The 18,914-nt window shown below is 55.8% G+C and overlaps 1 protein-coding gene across 1 annotated transcript; it reads right to left on the reverse strand.

Annotated features, from left to right (window-relative positions):
• Positions 1 to 309: 309 nt before the first annotated feature.
• On the reverse strand, positions 310 to 15,732 carry LOC122381302 (protein piccolo-like). Its single transcript, XM_043365308.1, has 7 exons — positions 15,652 to 15,732; positions 7,510 to 7,635; positions 7,222 to 7,383; positions 6,058 to 6,768; positions 2,003 to 2,874; positions 690 to 1,924; positions 310 to 620 (listed from the first exon to the last, which is right to left on the reverse strand). Exons 1-7 carry the CDS (start codon positions 15,730 to 15,732, stop codon positions 310 to 312), a joined length of 3,498 nt encoding a protein of 1,165 aa, XP_043221243.1.
• Positions 15,733 to 18,914: the final 3,182 nt, after the last annotated feature.

Below are 18,914 nucleotides of genomic sequence, written 5' to 3' on the forward strand. Positions count from 1 at the left end.
GGGATACAAAACGCCGCTGCTCCTTCACGCTCAATGAGATGGCGTCAAAAATCACCGCCAGTTTGATTCAACACAAACGCTTCTGCAAACACAACAGCCACCCATTCGGCGCAGCAACAACACCAACGCTCTCTTGAATACACTTGAACTCGATTATATCTCACATCGCATGGCCACAGCACAGACCTTGGCTTTCACACATGCGCCTTTAGCCGGTAAACACCTCCCTGCACTGCGCGCACTCCACTGACCTGTGTCCTGAGACCTCTCGAGTCCACTCAGCAGCTCACCCCGGCCGCTGTCTGATTGTCACGAACTGGAAGTAACGCCGCCCGGCGACGCCTCTGCACCGCCCGCGTCTGCCGCCCCTGCCGCGACCACACCGGTACTCACAGCTGGCTGATCCGACTCCACACTGTCCTCAGCCGGCGGCGGAGGCGGCGGCGGGGACGGGGACGGGGACTTCTCCGTCGGCCCGTCCGCCGCCGGCTGCTCGTCGCCCGCCGCCGAGACAGCCTTGGTCGGCCCACTGTCCTCGCCTCTCACCTCGCCACTCTGTCCGGCCTCCCCCGCTCTCTCGGCCGCCCCCTCGGCCGTCTCTGCCGCCCCCCGGTCCGAGTCTGCCACGGCGCCGGCGCAGTCCGGGGTCGGCAGCGGCGGCAGCAGCCGGCGGTGGCGGAGAGCCGCGCGCAGCCGGTGCCGCAGGTAGCGCACCTGGTGGGCGCGCACCTGGACCCGCAGCAGCGCCATGCGGTGGGTGCTGGCCAGGCCGGCCCAGTGCGACATGACCGCCTCCCACTCGGCTTCGGACGGCTCCGGGCCGACGGGAACCCCCACCAGGTCGGCGTCGTAGAACGGCCGGCCGACGCTGGGGTCAACGGTCTGCGTGCCCACGATGGCGGACACGTCCAGACCCTCGACCAGCTCCAGCTGCCGCGCGTTGCCAGACACCCCGCTGCGCGGCGCCCTAGAGCGCGGCCTGCTCACGGGCTGGGAGGACGTGCTCGGGGCCGGCGGGGCGGTATCCGGGCGCGGTGCGGGTCCGGGCGCGGTGCTGTCTGCCGGGCCGGCCTCCTGGCTCTGCTCTCCGTCAGCGCCAGTGGAGTCGTCCTCGGCAACACCGCCGACACCGTCTTCCGCTTCTCCCGGGTCGTCAACATCAGAGGCAGCATCGCCGGCACCTGCTCCGCCATCAGCATCACCATCAGCTCTCCCCGGATCGCCAGCATCTCCGTCCGTACCGTCACCCGCCCCGGACTCCGAGCCGCCGAGCTGCTCCGGCTGGAACCCAGGCGAGCCGGGCGTGTCCTGGTCGCCCTCCTCGCCCTCTGAGACGGCCGTCTCGGCGTAGGAGACGCGCGCGCGGCTGCGGCGCGGCGGGTTCAGCTCCAGCTGCAGGGCGGCCAGGCGCGTGTCTTCGGCTCCGCGCTGGCGGCCGCTCGGCCGGCGCCGGCGCGCGGCCGACCCGCTGTCAGGGCCCGCGCCCGAGGACACGCGGCGCCGCTTGGCCCTGGACGGGCGGACGGTGAAGGTCTCGTCATCCGGATCAGAGTAGTCCGACGGTGAGTCGCTGCTGTTGCGGCGGCGGCGACGGGGTGGACGTCTGCCCGTCGACGCCTTGCTTCTGTACTCATCCTCCTCTGTCGAGGACGCTAGACGCTGGCGGCTCCCGCGCGAGCTGGCTCTCACCACCTCCTCTTCCTCTTCTTCATCCTCCTCCTCCTCAGAGATGATGATGGGCTGCTCGGGACTGCCGGAGCTCTCCCGCGCCGCCTCCTGCTCCTGAGCGACCTGCGCAGCGGGCGACCGCAGGCGGCGCCCGACCACATCATCTCCGTGAACGATGTAGGCCGCAGTGGCCACCTGCGGGTCGCGCGGGTCACCGATAGTCTCGTCCAGCGACTCGAGGAGAACCACGGCCGGTCTCTGGAGCACGGAGAGCACGTGAGCGGGCACGGGCGGCCAGCCGTCGCCGCCGCCGCCGCCGCCCGGCCCGTCGCCGCCGCCGCCGCCGCCCGGCCCGTCGCCGCCGCTGCCGCTGTCGCCGCCGGGGGCTGTGGAGCGGGCCGCGCCGGAGTTGGACGAGTTGGACCTGCGGCGCTCGCCGCCGTCTCCGGGCAGCGCGTCGGCCACCTCCTCCTGGTAGTAGTGGTCCACCACGCCGTAGTAGTGTTCGGTGGCGCTGCGCCTCGGCCGGCCGTCGTCCGAGGTCGGAGCGCCGGCGGCGGCCGTGGAGGTACCGCCCCTCTGGGGGCCGCTCCCGGGCGGCGGGGGCGGCTGGTCCGGCGGCGGATCGTCGTCCCCCGGGCCCCGGTCGCCCCAGTCCGCGCCACTCTCACTGTGTATTACACCACCAGACGCCGACTCGAACTCGCCCATCCGTAGAGAGGTGACCTCGCTCACTGTCAGCTGGCCGACGCCGAACGAGTGGGCGCGTCTGACCGCCGTGACACCAGTCGCGTTCCGGCGGACAGGAGGGAAGACACTGGCCGTCTTCAAAACCGAAGACACAAGCGGGCTTTCGTTTCTCACCGGTAACGCATTGGGAATCCTCGTGCCGACGGGTGACGCGTTTGAGATTTTCTTTTGTGCTGGCGATGTTCTGTAGGCTTTCTTCGAATGCGGCGATGCGATTTTCTTTCTGGCCGGCGATGCGTTGGGCGTTTTTCTTCTGGCAGGTGAGGCGGTCGCGGTTTTCTGAGTGGTGGCCGCGGCTGGGGTGCCAGTTCGAGCGGTCGGCCAGTGGCCGGGGTTCGGCCGCGGCGCAGAGTCGGTTTGGTAGTTAACGCGCAGCAGGGAGGCGCCCGGCGGCAGGTCGCCCAGGCCGTTATACGCAAAGGTCGACATCGAGGCTGACGAAGGGTGAGGCGAGAGCTGTGGACAGCCAGACGGAGCCTCGTGAGAGACTGCGGGACTGGGCGTGTAGGCGGGTAGGGGGGGGGGGACGGGGGAACACATGGGCAGAACGACAGTTTAAACGAGCGTAATGATTTGAACAGTAATAATTAAAGTCGTTACGCTAAAAAGATTACTTGAATTAGAAGTAACTTGCAAGATAAATAGACAAACTCTGCAAGCAAATAAAATTAGCATTGAAAAACACGCGTGAAACACGAACATGCTTCGGAACCAAAGAATAAAACTCAACATCTACACAAACAAAACAAAACGACAGCATAAGTGAGCCAAACAGGCCTACTGACCCCCAAAAATAAAAATCGACAAAATCGATGCATCAAAAACCAGCTACAAATAACCAATGGAGTGAAAAGCAAGCACACGAAACACGCAGTGCACCAAACTCATGGGGACGGAAGCAGAAAGCTGCTAAGCAAAACAGGCTAAAGCGGACCTAAAACGACCACCGGAGCGCCAGTGGATGTGTTGCCACGTGGGCGCGATTGTTCGTTCTTCCCTGTTCCGCGCCGCTGAATGGATGTGTCCCCGGGCACGTTGTCTCACAAGACAGAGTATCGTGTTATTGCCACGCGTCTCCGGCCCGGGCCTAGGTGTGAGAGCTGTCCACTCACACCCGGTAGAGGGGATATCGGATCATCAATCACCGGTAATCCCTGTCAGCGCCGGAGTGACACGCCCCCCCCCCCCCCTCCGGGAAGGGATTTCTACCTGGCGTCCACTGCGGCATTTCCATCACCCCCTGCAGTCACCGCCCTAACCTAACATCACACGGGCCGTGCGCTCCGACCTCGCCGGTATAAACGCGTGACAGCCATCACAAACCGACCCTGAGGCAGGGACCCGGCTGGCGTCGCTGGGCTAATGGGAACCGACCGGGCCGGATAATGGCCCTTTGACCGTTTGAGGTCAGTCGCCGCGTCGGCCCGCAGTCGGGTCGGGACGGGATGGGGATGGGACGGGACGGGATAGGGATAGGATGGGACTAGGAGGGACGAGTACGGGACGGGGACAGAGTGGGACTAGGAGGGATGGGAGGATGGGACGGGACGGGGACAGAGTGGGTTTAGGACTGGAGGGATGTATTGTATTGTATTGACATCAAAAGCCTTCCACATATGACGTGGCGATTACGGGGATGGGGACAGAGTGGTGTTAGGAGGGATGGGACGGGACGGGGACGGGATGAGACTAGGAGGATGGGACGGGGCGAAAAACGACATAAGAGACGGAGAAACCGGAAGGAATGGGAACGAACAGGACAAGACGAGGATTGGACGAAGACGGGAGCAACTCAGATCCCCGTGGTTTCAGTACATAACTGGGATGGCGACATCTAGTCAAGTAGTCAGCCAACGCCACAAAACTGGTCATGCCAAAGCAGCCTGCGGCTGAATGGCGTTCGACCATTCAAGGAATCGAGTTGGTGGAAACCTCTACATTGTAGGTGTTTCATGACAGCGCGGAAGACTGAAGAGTTATCACCCACTGGTGGTTTATCGATCACAGGTCGTCCGGCTGACGGTCGCTCACACACGGCCGTGAGAAGCGGCCGGCCGGGCCCCATAGCCCACGGGGGCCCCCGCTGAGCAACAGGGGGACCGGGCACGACCCGGGCCCCCTGTGGTGGGTCGCAGTGCCCCGACCCACCATTAATCACGGTGTCAGGGCCAGTGGCTATTTTACGTGCGGCTGGGAGCGCTATAGACGGCGGTGCGCTTCCCCCGTCGCCCGGCGGGGCGCCCACCCGATGATCAGCCGGTGACCAGGGGATCGCGAGGGGAGAGGTAGGGGTGGCGGTGCAGAGGAAGGGTGGCAGCGAGGAGGGGGTGGGTCGGGAATGGATGAGGGAGAGGGACAGCGTCCACCAAGAGGAAGAACAAACAGTGTCCACAGCCCAAGGACACGAGATCACCGTCGAGTCGATCTTAGGTGCCAGACGGCGGCGAAAAACAGCCCCCTCCACTGCGCCAGCCGCACCCGTGATTTATGTCCTGCCCAGCGTCCAAGCAGTACGCAGCGGCGCTGATACGGCAAAGATACGGTGCGCCGCAGGCACGAACTGCGTCACATTAGTCCCGGCAAGTACGCATTGTGAATACAGAGCTGGAGCAACGAGGGGTTGAGGGGAGAGGGAGGGATTGAGGCCGACAGGGTGGCGGGAGAGGGAGAGGAAATGGAGCAGTACACTGTGCGCATGTACTCTCTTGTGAGAGAGAAATGGGAAATGGAGCAGAGCACTGAGCGCAGGAAGAAACTCTTGAGGCAACAAAAGCGGGTCCACTCTTTTGCACCCAGTCCTACTGAATGACTGACAAAGTGCTGCCTTCGACGCTGAATCGTCAACGCTAAAAAGGTCCAATCCTCGGCAGTCACAAAGAAACACATATGGCGGCCATGCATAGGCGACAATGATTTACCAGTTCGCATCCAGCTGGCACATTGACATGAGTGTTCTATGCTTTACGCTATAATGCATGTATTCCGGGGGAAAATCACCCATCTAATATCGTCATATGTATCTTATAGCAACAAAAGACGAAAATTTCCCATGAAAGACATTTTTCGTGACTATGGGCCGGATGGAAATCGAAAATGCAGAGAAACTAGTTCAATAGTGTAATTAAAATTGCGACACTAAGCTCAGTTTATGAAATTGAGAACGAGTCGCAGTATGGGAATGATATCAACGGAAAAAGATGGGTAGTTTTGTCGAGGAAGGAACTAAATGCGAGGATGAAATAAAGAGTGACAAGAAAACTGAACCGAGCAAGCGTTTACGAAATTCCACTAAAAAATCATCGATGCTAGAAAAGAGAGTCGTTCCGATAAATGAAAACTTAAAATGCGATCGACGTAGAAACCAGAGCTTCGAGAAAACGATAGAAAATGAAATAAAATAAGACCCAGACCGTATCGAACGAATGTCAAAACTCAGCTACGAGCTACGAAAGGTCAGACGCTAGCACCGCCTTCCTCCGGATTTATCGAGCCTAGCTACAGACTGCCGACGGCGCCCATCCCGGCAGCGCGTTCCGGAGTCCTAGCCTGCACCCTGGACGGCCAGCCGGGCGGCGGACGCTGGCCGTCCTCCCACCACCTCGGACCGGCGCCGGGCCGCGCCGGGCCGGTCTCACTAACCCTGGCTGGCGGTGCGCCGGGCTGCGGCCGGCCGGCCTCCTGGAGCGGCCGCCGCCGGCAGACGGCCGCATGCGCCGCCAGCTCCGCCGAGTCGCGGAAGTGCGCCGCGCACTGGGCGCACCCCCGCTGCGCCGGCGCAGACTGACCTGACGGGCGCGCCGCGGCGGCGTCCAGCCGCGCCGGCGGCGGCAGCAGCGTCACCGGGGCGGCGCGCACCGCCACCCCGGCGCGCTGCTGCAGCTGGCGCTGACACGTGCGCTCGTGCAGCCGCAGCGCCGGCTGGTCGGGGAAGTCGCGCAGGCATGTGGCGCACACGGGACCGCACGGCCCGTCCTCGTCAAGGGCCAGGGCGCTCCGCTTGCTGGCCTGTCGCGCCGGTGAGTCGGCCGCCCGCTTGGCGCCACTGGAGGGCGAGCTGGTGTTCTTGGCAGCCGGCTTCTTGCGTGCCGGCTGGCGGTTCTGCCGCTTGGGTGAAGGCTGCTGCGGCGGCGGCGGCGTGAGTCGCTGCTGCTGCTGCTGCTGCTGCTGTGGCGGCGGCGGCATGGACTGCTGCGGATGCTGTTGCTGCTGTTGAACGGGCCGCTGCTGCTGCTGCTGTTGCTGAGGCATGAGTGGTTGCTGAGGCGCAGGCCGCTGCTGCTGCTGTTGAGGCATCGGCTGCTGCTGCTGCTGGTGCTGGTGTTGAGGCATCGGCTGCTGCTGCTGCTGCTGCTGCTGAGGCATCGGCTGCCGCTGCTGCTGTTGCTGGTGTTGAGGCATCGGCTGCTGCTGCTGCTGGTGTTCTTGTTGAGGCGCAGGCCGCTGCTGCTGCTGCTGCTGCTGAGGCATCGGCTGCTGCTGCTGGTGGTGGTACTGCTGTGACGGTGACGGTGCCGAGTGAACTGGCGAGTGGCACTGAGCCTGCGACATTGACGGCTGCATGTTCTGCTGCTGTGGCGCCCGTTGCTGGTGTTGCTGCTGCTGAGGCATTGAAGTCTGAACAGGAGCCGGTCGCTGCGGCTGCGACATCGGGACTTGTGCAGAGGACTGCGGCTGTGGTTGCGACATTGGGACTTGCACCGGAATCGGCTGCTGCGGCTGGGACATCGGAACTTGTGCAGGGGACTGCTGCGGCGGCTGGGACATTGGAGTCTGAGCGGGAGCCTGTTGATGCGGCTGCGATACCGGTGGCTGTCCGGTACGCCCCTGCGGCTGCAGCAGCTGCTGCTGGTACCACTGCGTCAGGCGCTTGTTGTGCGACAGCTGCTCCTGCTGCCCCTGTTGGCGCTGCTGCTGCCGCTGCATCTCCCTGACGGCCATCAGCTGCCGCTCGGCGTTACTCATCGGCTGTGGCGGGTACGGCGGCGGCTGGCTAGCCGCCGGCCGAGCCGCCACGCCCTGGTACAGCAGGCGCGGCATGGGCGCGGCGGGCGCGCCGCCGGGCTGCGTCCCCATCGGCCGCGGCGGGCCGACGCCGGCCGGGGTGCCGGGCATGGCCTGCACCTGCTGCTGCTGCTGACAGAGCCAGACGTATCCGGGCACCGAGCGCAGCGGCGGCGAAACAGTCACTGGGCCCACCGGCGTCCAGCTCGGAGGCACCTGGAGCACAGAGAGACACCGCGTGAGACAACACAGGGGCAGAGCCGCCCAGGGGCACCGGCAGCAAAGCTACAGACACTACTTTCCCATGCACTCATACATACGCTCCAGAACACATCAGACGGGGCGGGTTGAGCGGCCGCCGGCTTATTTGACTAGTCGGTTCGTATGGTCTGAATTGTGTTTACCATCCACCCCATTCAGACAGCCGCGCCACACCTCCCACTGTGATGCGCCATATGAGCCCAGGACGGAATATCCGGCAGTAGGGAGCAGTGAGGATTTTGGCACGGACTTGGGGCGCCTGACTGACGGAGCGAGGTCAGAGCTAACCCCACCCGCCAGCCCCTCGAGCTCGGCGGCGCTGCTTTGATAACCAGTTGTCTGACGTAGGGGAAGGGCAGTTATCACCAGGGCGATAAGAGCTCCGCACCAGGCGATGGGGCGGCCTTTTAGGCCACAGCTGATATATTGCTAACACCGCAGCAGCTGTCGGCCCCATCGCCAGGATGGGGCCTGTCAGCCCTCCCGCTGACTCGATCGTTCATCACAAACACCGCAGCAGCTGATCCCGTGTGAACAAAACACAGGAGCAGCTGATCCTTTGCGAACCAAACACGACATCACCTGATCCCGTGCGAACACAACACATCACCTGTAACATATGCAATCAGCTAAAAGTTTGGGCGTTCGTTTTGGTGTCCGGTTTTGCCCTTTACACAAATCATGAGTGCGGTTTTAATTAGTTTATGCCTACATGGTGGCCATACTTTAATTTCGACTGTCCAACACTCTGCCTTATCCTGCGCGCTCGGTCCGCTACCAGCCAGACCGTATGAACAAAACACCGCGTCAACTGATCCGGTAAGAAACTGACCGAATTGGAAAAACAATCTTGAAGTGAAGAACAATAAAAGATTGGGGATGTGTCGTGTGTTAAAACTTTCACAGCAGACAACCGGCACAAGGAGAGTCTGGAACAATTAGGACACGAGCGAGTGTGCGGAACAAAGAACACACGTTCGGCAAATACGCACTCCGGGCGCTTCCAGTCTTTGTCCAATCATGACTTTGTGACGGCGGGCAATAGTGGCAATAGTGCTTATCTTCACAGCTGCCACGTGGCAAACAAATCGATCCACCCCCAATCATAGACCATAAACAAATCACACTGATCGATTGAACAGCGGCCATAAAGCGAGTTAACACAAATGACGGCAATAAAACTGCCGGCGACAGAACCCGCCGCTACCGCCCGCGCTCACGCCAGGCGTGTGATACGGGGCTCAAATGACTGACAGAGTCGGAGTCCCGCGTGTGTGACACACATGTCGGAGAAGATAAACAGCCAGCCATCCAGAACTGAGAGCACTAATTATGCAGCCAGCTGGCCGGAACCGTGAGCCGAATTGGCGCCATAAACCACTCACGGGATTGGGGCGGACTGATGAAAGCGCGCTGTGTGTCACAGAGAGACGGTACATCACCGTCCCCTCCTCCAGGGCCGGTCGGTGACTCGGTACAGCCCGGGGCCGTGCGATGGTCTGTGACGGTCCGCTCATTGACTGTCAGATGAGCTGGTCCTGGTCCCTGAGCGTACGACCATCCCAGGCCGGCCGAAATATTAGCACGCGGCGCAGTGGCTAGGGCTGCTGTTTCGGCCATGGACAGGCTGTTCCGCTTTCCACCATGTGTCCTTCCTCTCTCATCCTCATCGTTCTAGACTAAATAGCCCCGTCTGGGTTTATAGGCACTGGCCGCCTCGCTGTCCAGAAAAACCGCTCCGCAGTCAGGCGCCGATTAGGGAGCACATTTGTGAAACTACCAGACGTCACCAGGAGTGATGGCCACGGGGGTGAGCACAGGTGCCAGCCATCGCTCAACGCACAAGACAAGTCGCACGCTCATTTACAGTGGGGAGCGAGCCCTGATGGGCAGATAACGTTACGGTCCGGTGACAGACACAGTGCGCCTTACGGCAGTCGTTCCAGACGCTGTCACAGTGCAACAGATGCACGGCAGCTGACAAACCATTGCACACACATGAGGGAGTATATTCGCGACGCCGACGTAATCAAGCCAAGAGGCAAAGTCTAAGTCAAATGGAATCGACATTCCTCACGAGAATTTATTTTATCACAAAGTCTCCTTAGGAAATCAGCCTGAGTACTACCCGATTACGATCACTAATTAGGGGAGGGGGGGGGGGGGGGTTGGGCGCCCGGACTTCAGTGGTCATCGGCGTACGATCACTAATTCACGAAGAAGAAATGTCAGGTCATACCTATACCACTGTCGAACAAACTGAAACAGAGCAATCCTGTGGCGGAAATAGCACCAATATCGGAATTAAAAGACGAATCGAGGAAATTCTTCAAAAACCTAGATTACCTAAGCCTTTTCACTCCGCAGGACCGTCCTAGCAAAGCCGCACGAGTCTCTGCGGAGCAAGGACTTCAGCAGCAGGTTCCACAAGTGACCAATGGAGGCGTCAGGATCAGGAATTCAGGACCTAGAACAGCTAACGCGCCTGGGACCCAAGAGTACAGCAGTCAAAAACACCAGCATGAAGCCATTCACACGTGACAGGTGTCAAACCGATGACGGTTGTTGACATCGGAACGCCAGCATGATCACTCTGATGAAGCCTGAGCGGCAGCAGCAGCGAGGAGCCAGGGGTCAGGCCATGTCAGCATTCTACAATGCAACAATCCGTCAGTCTGAGCTGGGGTCAGCGCGGCATTCACCTAGCTCTCCGGAAGAGTCTTCTCGTGCTACACCCGCCGCCAGCGCGGACCCTTTCAATGATGCGGGCCACAGGCGGCAACCGCAGTCCCAGACTCGTCAGAGCCAGTGGCTCGGTAGGTGGTGGGCCTCGCAAGGTCTCAACCGTTTTAGCGGAAACAGTCAGAAACAAGGGAAACACTGATGGTCGACAGCAAACAGTTTCTAGAATTCGTTCGAGCATTTCAAATCAGACTCTTTTCCGGTGATTCTTTATTCGCGCGCGCGAGTACGGACCGAAAAAAAGCATTGAGCTCGCACCCGTCCTGGAGACAACTCATCCATAATGTATGAGTCAGCGACACCGGCGGCCGCTCGGTGCGCTGGCCCTTGGCAGACAGGCATACCTACCACGAAAGGCTCTCGGTCTGTTTCGTGTCAGCTAAGAGTTCCGAGGTGACGGTGTAAATGTACGGCGTCTGGCCGGCGTCACCACACGTTTTCTAGAGATAAGAAGCGCTCCATCGCGCTTGCTAAGTGCTAAGTGCCGTCTAATGCTCTAGTCGTGTCTTCTGAAGCGGCGCTGAACAGTGAATGCGGTCGCCACGTGATCTACCGTCACAAGACCTGCGCGTGGCACCACGGTTCATGTGACTTCTGGCAATGATATGTATGCAAACATATTACGAGCTATTCCAGTATTACCGTCAGACGGGTCATATCCTGAGCGCTGAGCAGAGCTTTCGACCAACATAAAAAACGCAGCCCTTATTGAAACCGAACACCAACTAATCTGCCCAGTGACAGGGAATTGAAGCAGAATTCCTCTTTTTTTCGAGTCACCCCGGCAGGGCCTAAAAACAGAAACACGCCTTGCCCTTAGGGTAAAAAAGCGGTCATTTGATCGGCGTGGGCCCTTCCAGAGGCCAGTAAGGGGCACCACGGGAAACACGCGTGGAGCACCGAGAGGTCGGCGAGTCGGCCCCTCAGAGGCCAGCATGGGGCACCCCAGGAGGTCGGCCCGTGGACTGAGGAACTTTGAACCCCGGGAGGCCGACGTGGGGTAGCGAAAACAAATGTGCCCCTTGAAAGACCGGCGTGAGGCACCCCAGAGGCCAGTGCGTGGGGGCACCTCCTCACAGAGGCTAGCGTGGGAAAACTCTGGGAGGCCGGCGTAGGGCACCCCTAGAGGCCCACGTGAAACGCTACAGGAGGCCGGCGTGAGCCCTGAGCTCCCGACGTGTCGACCCTCAGGGGGCCAGCGTGGGGCACCTCATGAGGCCCGCGTGGGCAGTGTCAGAAAAGTGGCCCGTTTCTAAGTTTTCTTGAACTCGGAAGATTTGTTCTGCGAAAAGTCTTGACTAAAGAAAAGCAATTTTTGTTCTGTGAGCAAACGTTCCGTAAACAGATGATTTCTGAGCAACAAAGTACCTCTACCCATCTATGTCAGCATTATCAGGCTTGATGGAGCATTTCACAATGGGTCACTTAATAAAAACCCAACTGCCTACCCATTTTGACTGATTTTTCTTCTTCAGCAGATTAAGTCATCTCTCTCCAGTCTCCATGGCTACTGAATGAAGACCTGGACTCCTGAATAGAATGCAGTACAAACTACTGACCTACTCCCAAGAACCAGCACCGCCTGCTACTCTTGGTTCACCAGCTGACAGCTGTTGGCAAAACTTTCACTGGTATTAGATTGATAGATATAACTGGTATTTGATCGGCAGCCTGAAGCCCATAAACTGTGATGTGTTATGAACAGGTGATCTGTGAATTGTGATCACACAGTGTGTGCATTAACAATTAATCCTGTATTTTATAATACAAATGTTGAAAATTTTGTCACTCTTTTAACATCTGGTTCAACACGTATGATATGAATGAAGGACTACACAGCATGCAGGAGCTGGAAATGGGCAATGCCCCAATGGATATGCAAACTTAACGTAATCAGGTGAGATAAACCTGAAAGGCTTGATTAATTTACACGTACACTGGTCTGAGAAACAACACTACCAAGCTAGTGAGTAGTAAATGGGCAATGCCCCAAATGGATATGGAAACTTTACGTAGTCAGGTGAGATAAACCTGAAAAGCTCAGCTTGATTAATTTACATGTACACTGTTCTGAGAAATGACACATATACCAAGCTAGTGAGTAGTACCTAAATGCTATCAGAAAATTATGGGTACTGGATAAGCATATTACCCATAATACATATATCTGCACAACCTATCCTACCTAATATATACCTAATAATCACATTCTCACACAAATCAAACGAAGGTACCAAACAAATCACAAAAATAACACGCGAGTCATGGGAGACGAGTCATAAGCCTTGGCCTTTTGACGTCTAAAACACTGTCATCGCCGCACCAACAAGCTCGCTCCCCGCCCGGCTCCCTTCATAACGCAACCGGGCGCAAACTTTTTCTGAGTTCTCGCAGAACATATTTGGTGTTTCCGTGGTGGCAGACTATCCCCTGGTAAAAGTTCCCAATTGCAGTAAAGTATGAAAAAATGATATCAGTAGATGTAAAAAAGATTTTTCTTTTCAAAAATGTCAAAATTTAGCAATTTTATAACGTGTGATGCCCATATTTTACGATAGTCTGCGGGGTCGTTCCGTGCCTGCTAAGGTCAGCTTCACTTGGATCGTTTAAGACACCTAGACATCATTCATTGCAAAACAAGGTATGGCTAGAATGGAAATTGATTGGAAAAAGTTATAGAATAGTTTTTGTTTCGTAAAAATGAGCAAAAAATGCGTATGGGGATAATAAGTGACAGCGTCCTTTGAGGTATCACCTTTTTGGTGCCGGCATAAGAGAACTTGGACGAATTTATGGCAAAATTTTTGTGAATGATATTAAAATGAACAAATTAAACAGTTATTGTCTTTTTGATGCCCTTTTCCCATCTGAATTACACAAAAAAATGACTTTTTTATTTTTCTCGAACTCATGGCAGTAAGATATCTTAACTTGTAATAAATCGATCGAAGGCATTATTTTGTGCTGCATATTATTCATTAAATTTTGTATTAAAATAAATTGAACATCAAAATCGTTTTTGTCATTCGGCAATGAGCTTAACTAGCAACAAATACTTTTTAAAAAATAAATACATTCTCAGACTAGGCAGCGCTGTCTGGCGTGTCTCCCGCGCTTTTACGCGACTGCGCCGGAGGGCTGTTCACGGGCCCTGTGTGCGGTCGGACCGCACACAGCCTCCAAGCTCCGCCCACTGCGTCCCTACGTCAGCCTTCCGTCACCGCACACAGCGATCGCTGTGGCCGGTCGGGACTGGCCACAGCGGACCGTCCACCGCACGCAGCCGTGACGTCAGAACCGCCTACCCATCCCCTACCCCCACGCCTGCTGGACGCACCGCACACAGCGCACGCAGCAGTGTGCGGTGCCCGTGAACACCCCTGGGTTAGTCTAGAAATTTGCGTGAGTTATTGTAAAGAAGCATAATTTCGTGGGGTAATTTAATAGTTAGATGTTTATGTGCAATATTCTCGTTTTTTCATACTCAACAATATGATTTTTGTTTAAAGGCTGAGATACTGAGACTCATTCGACTTCGACCATCTTCGTTCAAGGAATCTGAGGTGGGATTGTTCATTTCTATTTTTGTAACAAGCTCAGGTAATGGTAATACTTAACATAAACCATGTGTTTCAGTTTGTCTTAACTTCTCCCCTTCTTGATTATACCTTCACTTCTACCTAGGCTAAGAAAGTGATATCCAAGGGTAGCTGCTTTCACATTAGTAGCCTTCTGGTGGGTTCAGATTGTTTTCTTGCATTTAGTTATATGTTCTTGGATTTCCCTTGTTAAAATTAGGCAAATGTGAATATTGATATTTATATAGGTATGCATCATTATACTTGAGCAATGGCAATGTAGGCTAGGTACCTGCCTATTTAGTAGATACAAGATTGCATGGGGATTCATTTAGCAGGCGTCTCACGAGATGCCAGATCTGAAACATAATCTAACCTGACCTAACCTTACCTACTAGCCTACAACCTACAAGCCTAACACCTACAACCTACAACCTACATTGCTATCGTAGACAGATCTGGCATCTCGTGAGGTGCCTGCTTAATGATTATCATTGCATGTTGGTCATGTGCAGGTGTTTCACTTTGATATGTGCTGCATTTCAACAATCTCTACCCATTATGCTAAAAAGAAACTGATATAATGCAGTAGCTTCATGAAAAATTTGGAACCATAGCTATGTTCCAACTTTGTTCTGCGACCTTTTCAAAATTTTAGTCTGCGAACTTAGATCCCCAAACCACTTTTCTGACACTGCGCGTGGGGCCCTCGAGGATTAGCGTGGGGCCCTCAAGGCCTTACGAGACCGGCAGGTGTTCTCAGCAGCCCAAGGGGCTATGGGCATAGGATTTCTATGGATGGTCATTGAGTGGCAGAGCGCACTCCGCTCTTTGCGCCCTCTCGGCAGACCGTAGCGTACTTTATTTTTGTACGGAAATGATGTTCGCATTCCCAATTTTTGTAAGCACGTGCACCTGCGCACCATGCGGTACGCATTTCTTATTCTCCTGACACTGCCTTTCATCACTCGAATATCTAATGCTGCTTTAAACAGCTAAGATACCGATCCACCAAAACATTGTGGATCGTTGTGCTGTCACCTGACTGCAGTCCACGTGACGGCTCTGACGGCCCCGCTACCGCTGCCAACGGCATACACTGCTTCCCGTCAGAGACAGCTCGGCGGAACTGTGTCACTGATAAGGCGGTGGACACTGCGGGTTACCCCCGGCGTTCCCCGCTGGTTTCGTCCGAGAGACGGTGGCGATTTGCACGAAATTGAGGGTAAGCGAGTTCCTGGAACACTTAAACGGAACACCAAAGACGGTACTGAAGTCTGAACTGACGTTCTGTGTTCCTGTGCTCGGTTTGTCCTAGTAAGAAAAGGTGAGAAGGTATTCAAGGATTTACTATAACAATAATTGGTTACGGGTTAGCACGGACTTACGCAGAAAATATATCAACCTATCCATCTGTCTGAGTGATGTGGGTGTAACTGCATATCGCGGATTTACCCCACGAACACACAAGTTGATTTTGTTCAATACGATCAGGGATATATGTAAGAGTCACTGCACCATGGTAGCACACATTATTACACGAGACGCTTGGCACTGTCGCAATTGTCTGACACACAAATTGAAGGAAACGTCCTCCCTGCCAGGTCACCGCACTCTCTCCTCAGCCACTGGCTAAGTGGCAAGTACTGACCGTCATATATGGAAAGCCCATCTGCTGGTGCGTCATCCCTCCGGGCTGAAACCCGCCGTACGTCTGCTGCTGCACTGCCATCTCTCGCACTCCCACAGTCCTCCGGGGCACTCACAGGGACACTCACCCGGTCACTCAAACACGTGACACGCGCGCTCCAGCGGCGCGCCCGCTTCCGTTCACACCGGCCCGCCAACTGGCTGCCGGCCGGCGTGCGGCGTGCGCTCAGCGCTGCCCGCAGCCCGGTCAGCGCGCCGTCCCCGTCCCAAGGCCAAAGGTGTCAAGAGGGGTGCGGGTGGGCGACAGGTGCCCGGGGGGAGGGGGGGGGGGTCAGGGCAGGAAGGCGAGGAGTGATGACTTCCAGAGGGAGAGGGGAGGGGAACAGCCGGCCGACGGGTTCATGACCTCACGGAGGAACGAACACGGGGCAATTATGGGTCTGTTATGACGAATATAACAAAACAACGTGAGAGTAAATAAAATATCGCTTCGGTCTGCTCTGAGCGGCTAATCGGTAAGTTTTGTGTATGCATAGAAAGAAAACTCATCACTTCCAGCATTGCACCACGCCGCCGGAACAGAGAACCCGTACCTGACCGAGAAACAATACATGTTGAAGGACAAACATGGTGGTGGGTATGATCGTACCTGAGATTAAAAGCATACATCATACGATAATGAACGTGGCACAGGTCGATAATGAACAGGTCGAAGGTTAGATCTAGTGAAAAACCTTTATGTGGGATCGATAAACAACTCATAATGTGAAACCCGTTTATGCGAGATCGGTATAAAAACTGCATGCTAAGAGCAAACATGACGGTGTGTGTGTGGTATATAAGGGTGAACCTTCAGAACACCCGGCACTCTCTCACTGGTCTGAATCACGGCGTACCGTGTTCCGAGCCGGCTATCCCTATTCCCTATCATTTCCCCATTATTTCCCCATCATTCCCCATTTCCCCATATCATATTCCCCATTATTCCCTATCCCTATTCCCTATCATCATATCATCTATTCCCTATCATTTCGGGGCAAATATTCAAATATTGACATTTAATGATTTTGGCATGTCTGAATATAACCCATTGCACGTGTCTTTGTGCGATAGTGTGACGAAGGGAAAAAAGTGTTGGACGGAGATCAGCGGGGCATGTGAACTATAAACACGACACGGTGAAGCAGCAGAGACGTTATCCACGAGTCCCCTAGACGCAACTATACACTGCAGACAACAGCTGGGTGCACACATGGACCACTTAAATTACAGCCGCACGCCAGCGCAAGTAAGCTGGCGACACACGAAAAAGCAATATTTTATTTCATTAAAATAATGCAGTGTATAGTACGTTGTGGGTTTGGGCGTCAAGTTTCTTTGTATCCGATGTTTAGTTTAAGTTGGATATGCTTACGAGGTAACCGTATTTTATCTCCAGTCTCCACCGGTTACCACTTATAAGCTCTACTCTGTACCGCCTCGTCTCGGGGGCGGGCTCTCGGTCCGCGGCCACCCACAGCGACATCTTATAGTCACTTTTCGAATCACAGCACGGCCGGCGGCCGTATCAGCTCACACGCTCCGCAACTTAGAAGGGCTTTGGTCTGCTGGCGGGCAGCCGCGCCCTTTGGAATCATGCACACCCGCCCAATGGAGTTAGTCAAGCTGAGCTGCAAACTTTACACGCACTGACACTAGCCAGCTAAACGTCCCGCATCTCCCTAATGTCCTTTATCTTGCAAGAACACCGCTGCGACCGACGCCCAACATGACGAGGTTGGTGCGCGATGCTCCGAGGTCATCTGACGCTCCATCATACGCTAAGATTTCCAACCAATCGCGCGTGTTGTCTCTGTATGTCACCGACAAAAGGTCTTCAGCGAATGAACGGCGTCATCGGGCTGCCGGACCGACCCGCGCTACCGCTGTGCCGCCGTGATAGCCGACCGGCCGCCGCACCGCCGTCACCCTATCCAGACTCAGGATGAGTTGTGAGGCATTGTGCCGCGAGCAGACGGCCGGCGGTCGGTAACGCGTGCCGCCGACGCCGCGCTGCCGAGCCGCAGCAGCGCCGCGGCCGCCACTGAGACCGAGATATAAATTAAAGACATGTCGTTTTAAGGCACGTAGGCCGCCAAGCTGGCGCCTTCAGCCACCTCTCCGCTGCAGTGCAAGTTCGCACTCGTTTTGCACATGTCTTAAGCACTGCGTATAAAATGTGGGTCACGTACGACCCCCGCCAGAGTCTTCCTTGACCGTCGCGCTGTGCGCACGGACTGATCTGCGCCCCGCTCGTCGCCTCGCTCGGCCGAGCGGGGACAGAAGATAGAAGCACTGGCAACCCGTTGCGTTGGACGCGCGGACTGACTCTCCTGCTCGCTGTCGCGCCCGGCGGGGCAGTGTCAGTGCTTTACAGACGAACCGGTGTTTTCGCGCTACAGTTCAAGTGAATTGTGCTCCGTGTGTTCGTGTTTCATCTTTACCGGTCTTCTTTGCAACTGCTCCTGCTTATATCTACTTCGCGTATGCTTCAATAAATCCTCTACGGGAAATATTCACGTCCATCTACAACTGAAAATCGCCGAATATCACAAACCCAGGAGGTCACATAGCAGGCGGGCGGGGTACGAATGTCGCACAAACTCACCGAATACAGTCCACATCCAACCAGAAAAGAACTCCGAGCGACAGTTTGTCAGCGACACTGTACATTAAAGAAAAATAGGAAATGCTGAGCCACAAGGTAGAGAACGTAGTAGCACGCCGATCGTAAACTGTGCAACTTGTTAGGAGCTGGGTATACAAGTACCAAACAAGACAAATGCCAAAACGATTAGGCTGGAAATAATGCCTACCTAATTCGTCTTGGCTTGCTATTGGCACGCCGTAATCTTGGCAGACCGTAACATATCTAAGGTCACATTTGTGTTATAAAAAATAATTAGCAACACAAAACGGAAAAATTCCATAATTTACCCTTCATCTACAAATAATCGAAACAATCATCAATCCATAAAATGTCCTGCCTATCAATTTCAGACTGCTAAGTGCTACGCTACCCACTCACTCAAGATCGCTGCTCTCGTACATACCTAATTGTTGTCGACTAACCCCATGAAGTTTGTGATAAATCGATGCCCGACTTTCGTCGGCGGCGGAACACTGTGCAGGTGTTCTCTCCACCTCCCCAACGACCCAGTGGCGCCTGTTTTCCACGCGCCCGGCGACCGTCCTCACCATTCCAACGAATACCGTCCGCCCGCC

Source organism: Amphibalanus amphitrite, unplaced genomic scaffold (assembly GCF_019059575.1).
Source record: "Amphibalanus amphitrite isolate SeventyFive unplaced genomic scaffold, NRLGWU_Aamphi_draft 000118F_arrow, whole genome shotgun sequence".
Taxonomy (NCBI): domain Eukaryota; kingdom Metazoa; phylum Arthropoda; class Thecostraca; order Balanomorpha; family Balanidae; genus Amphibalanus; species Amphibalanus amphitrite.

Coding starts and splice junctions, on each gene's coding strand:
- LOC122381302 (XM_043365308.1), bottom strand. CDS start 15,732: ATGGCAGTGCAGCAGCAGACGTACGGCGGGTTTCAGCCCGGAGGGATG. Junction 7,636..15,651: donor TGGGCTTTCCATATATGACG/GTCAGTACTTGC, acceptor TCTGTGCTCCAG/GTGCCTCCGAGCTGGACGCC. Junction 6,769..7,221: donor GGCGTACCGGACAGCCACCG/GTATCGCAGCCG, acceptor ATGCCTCAGCAG/CAGCAGCAGCAGCAGCAGCC.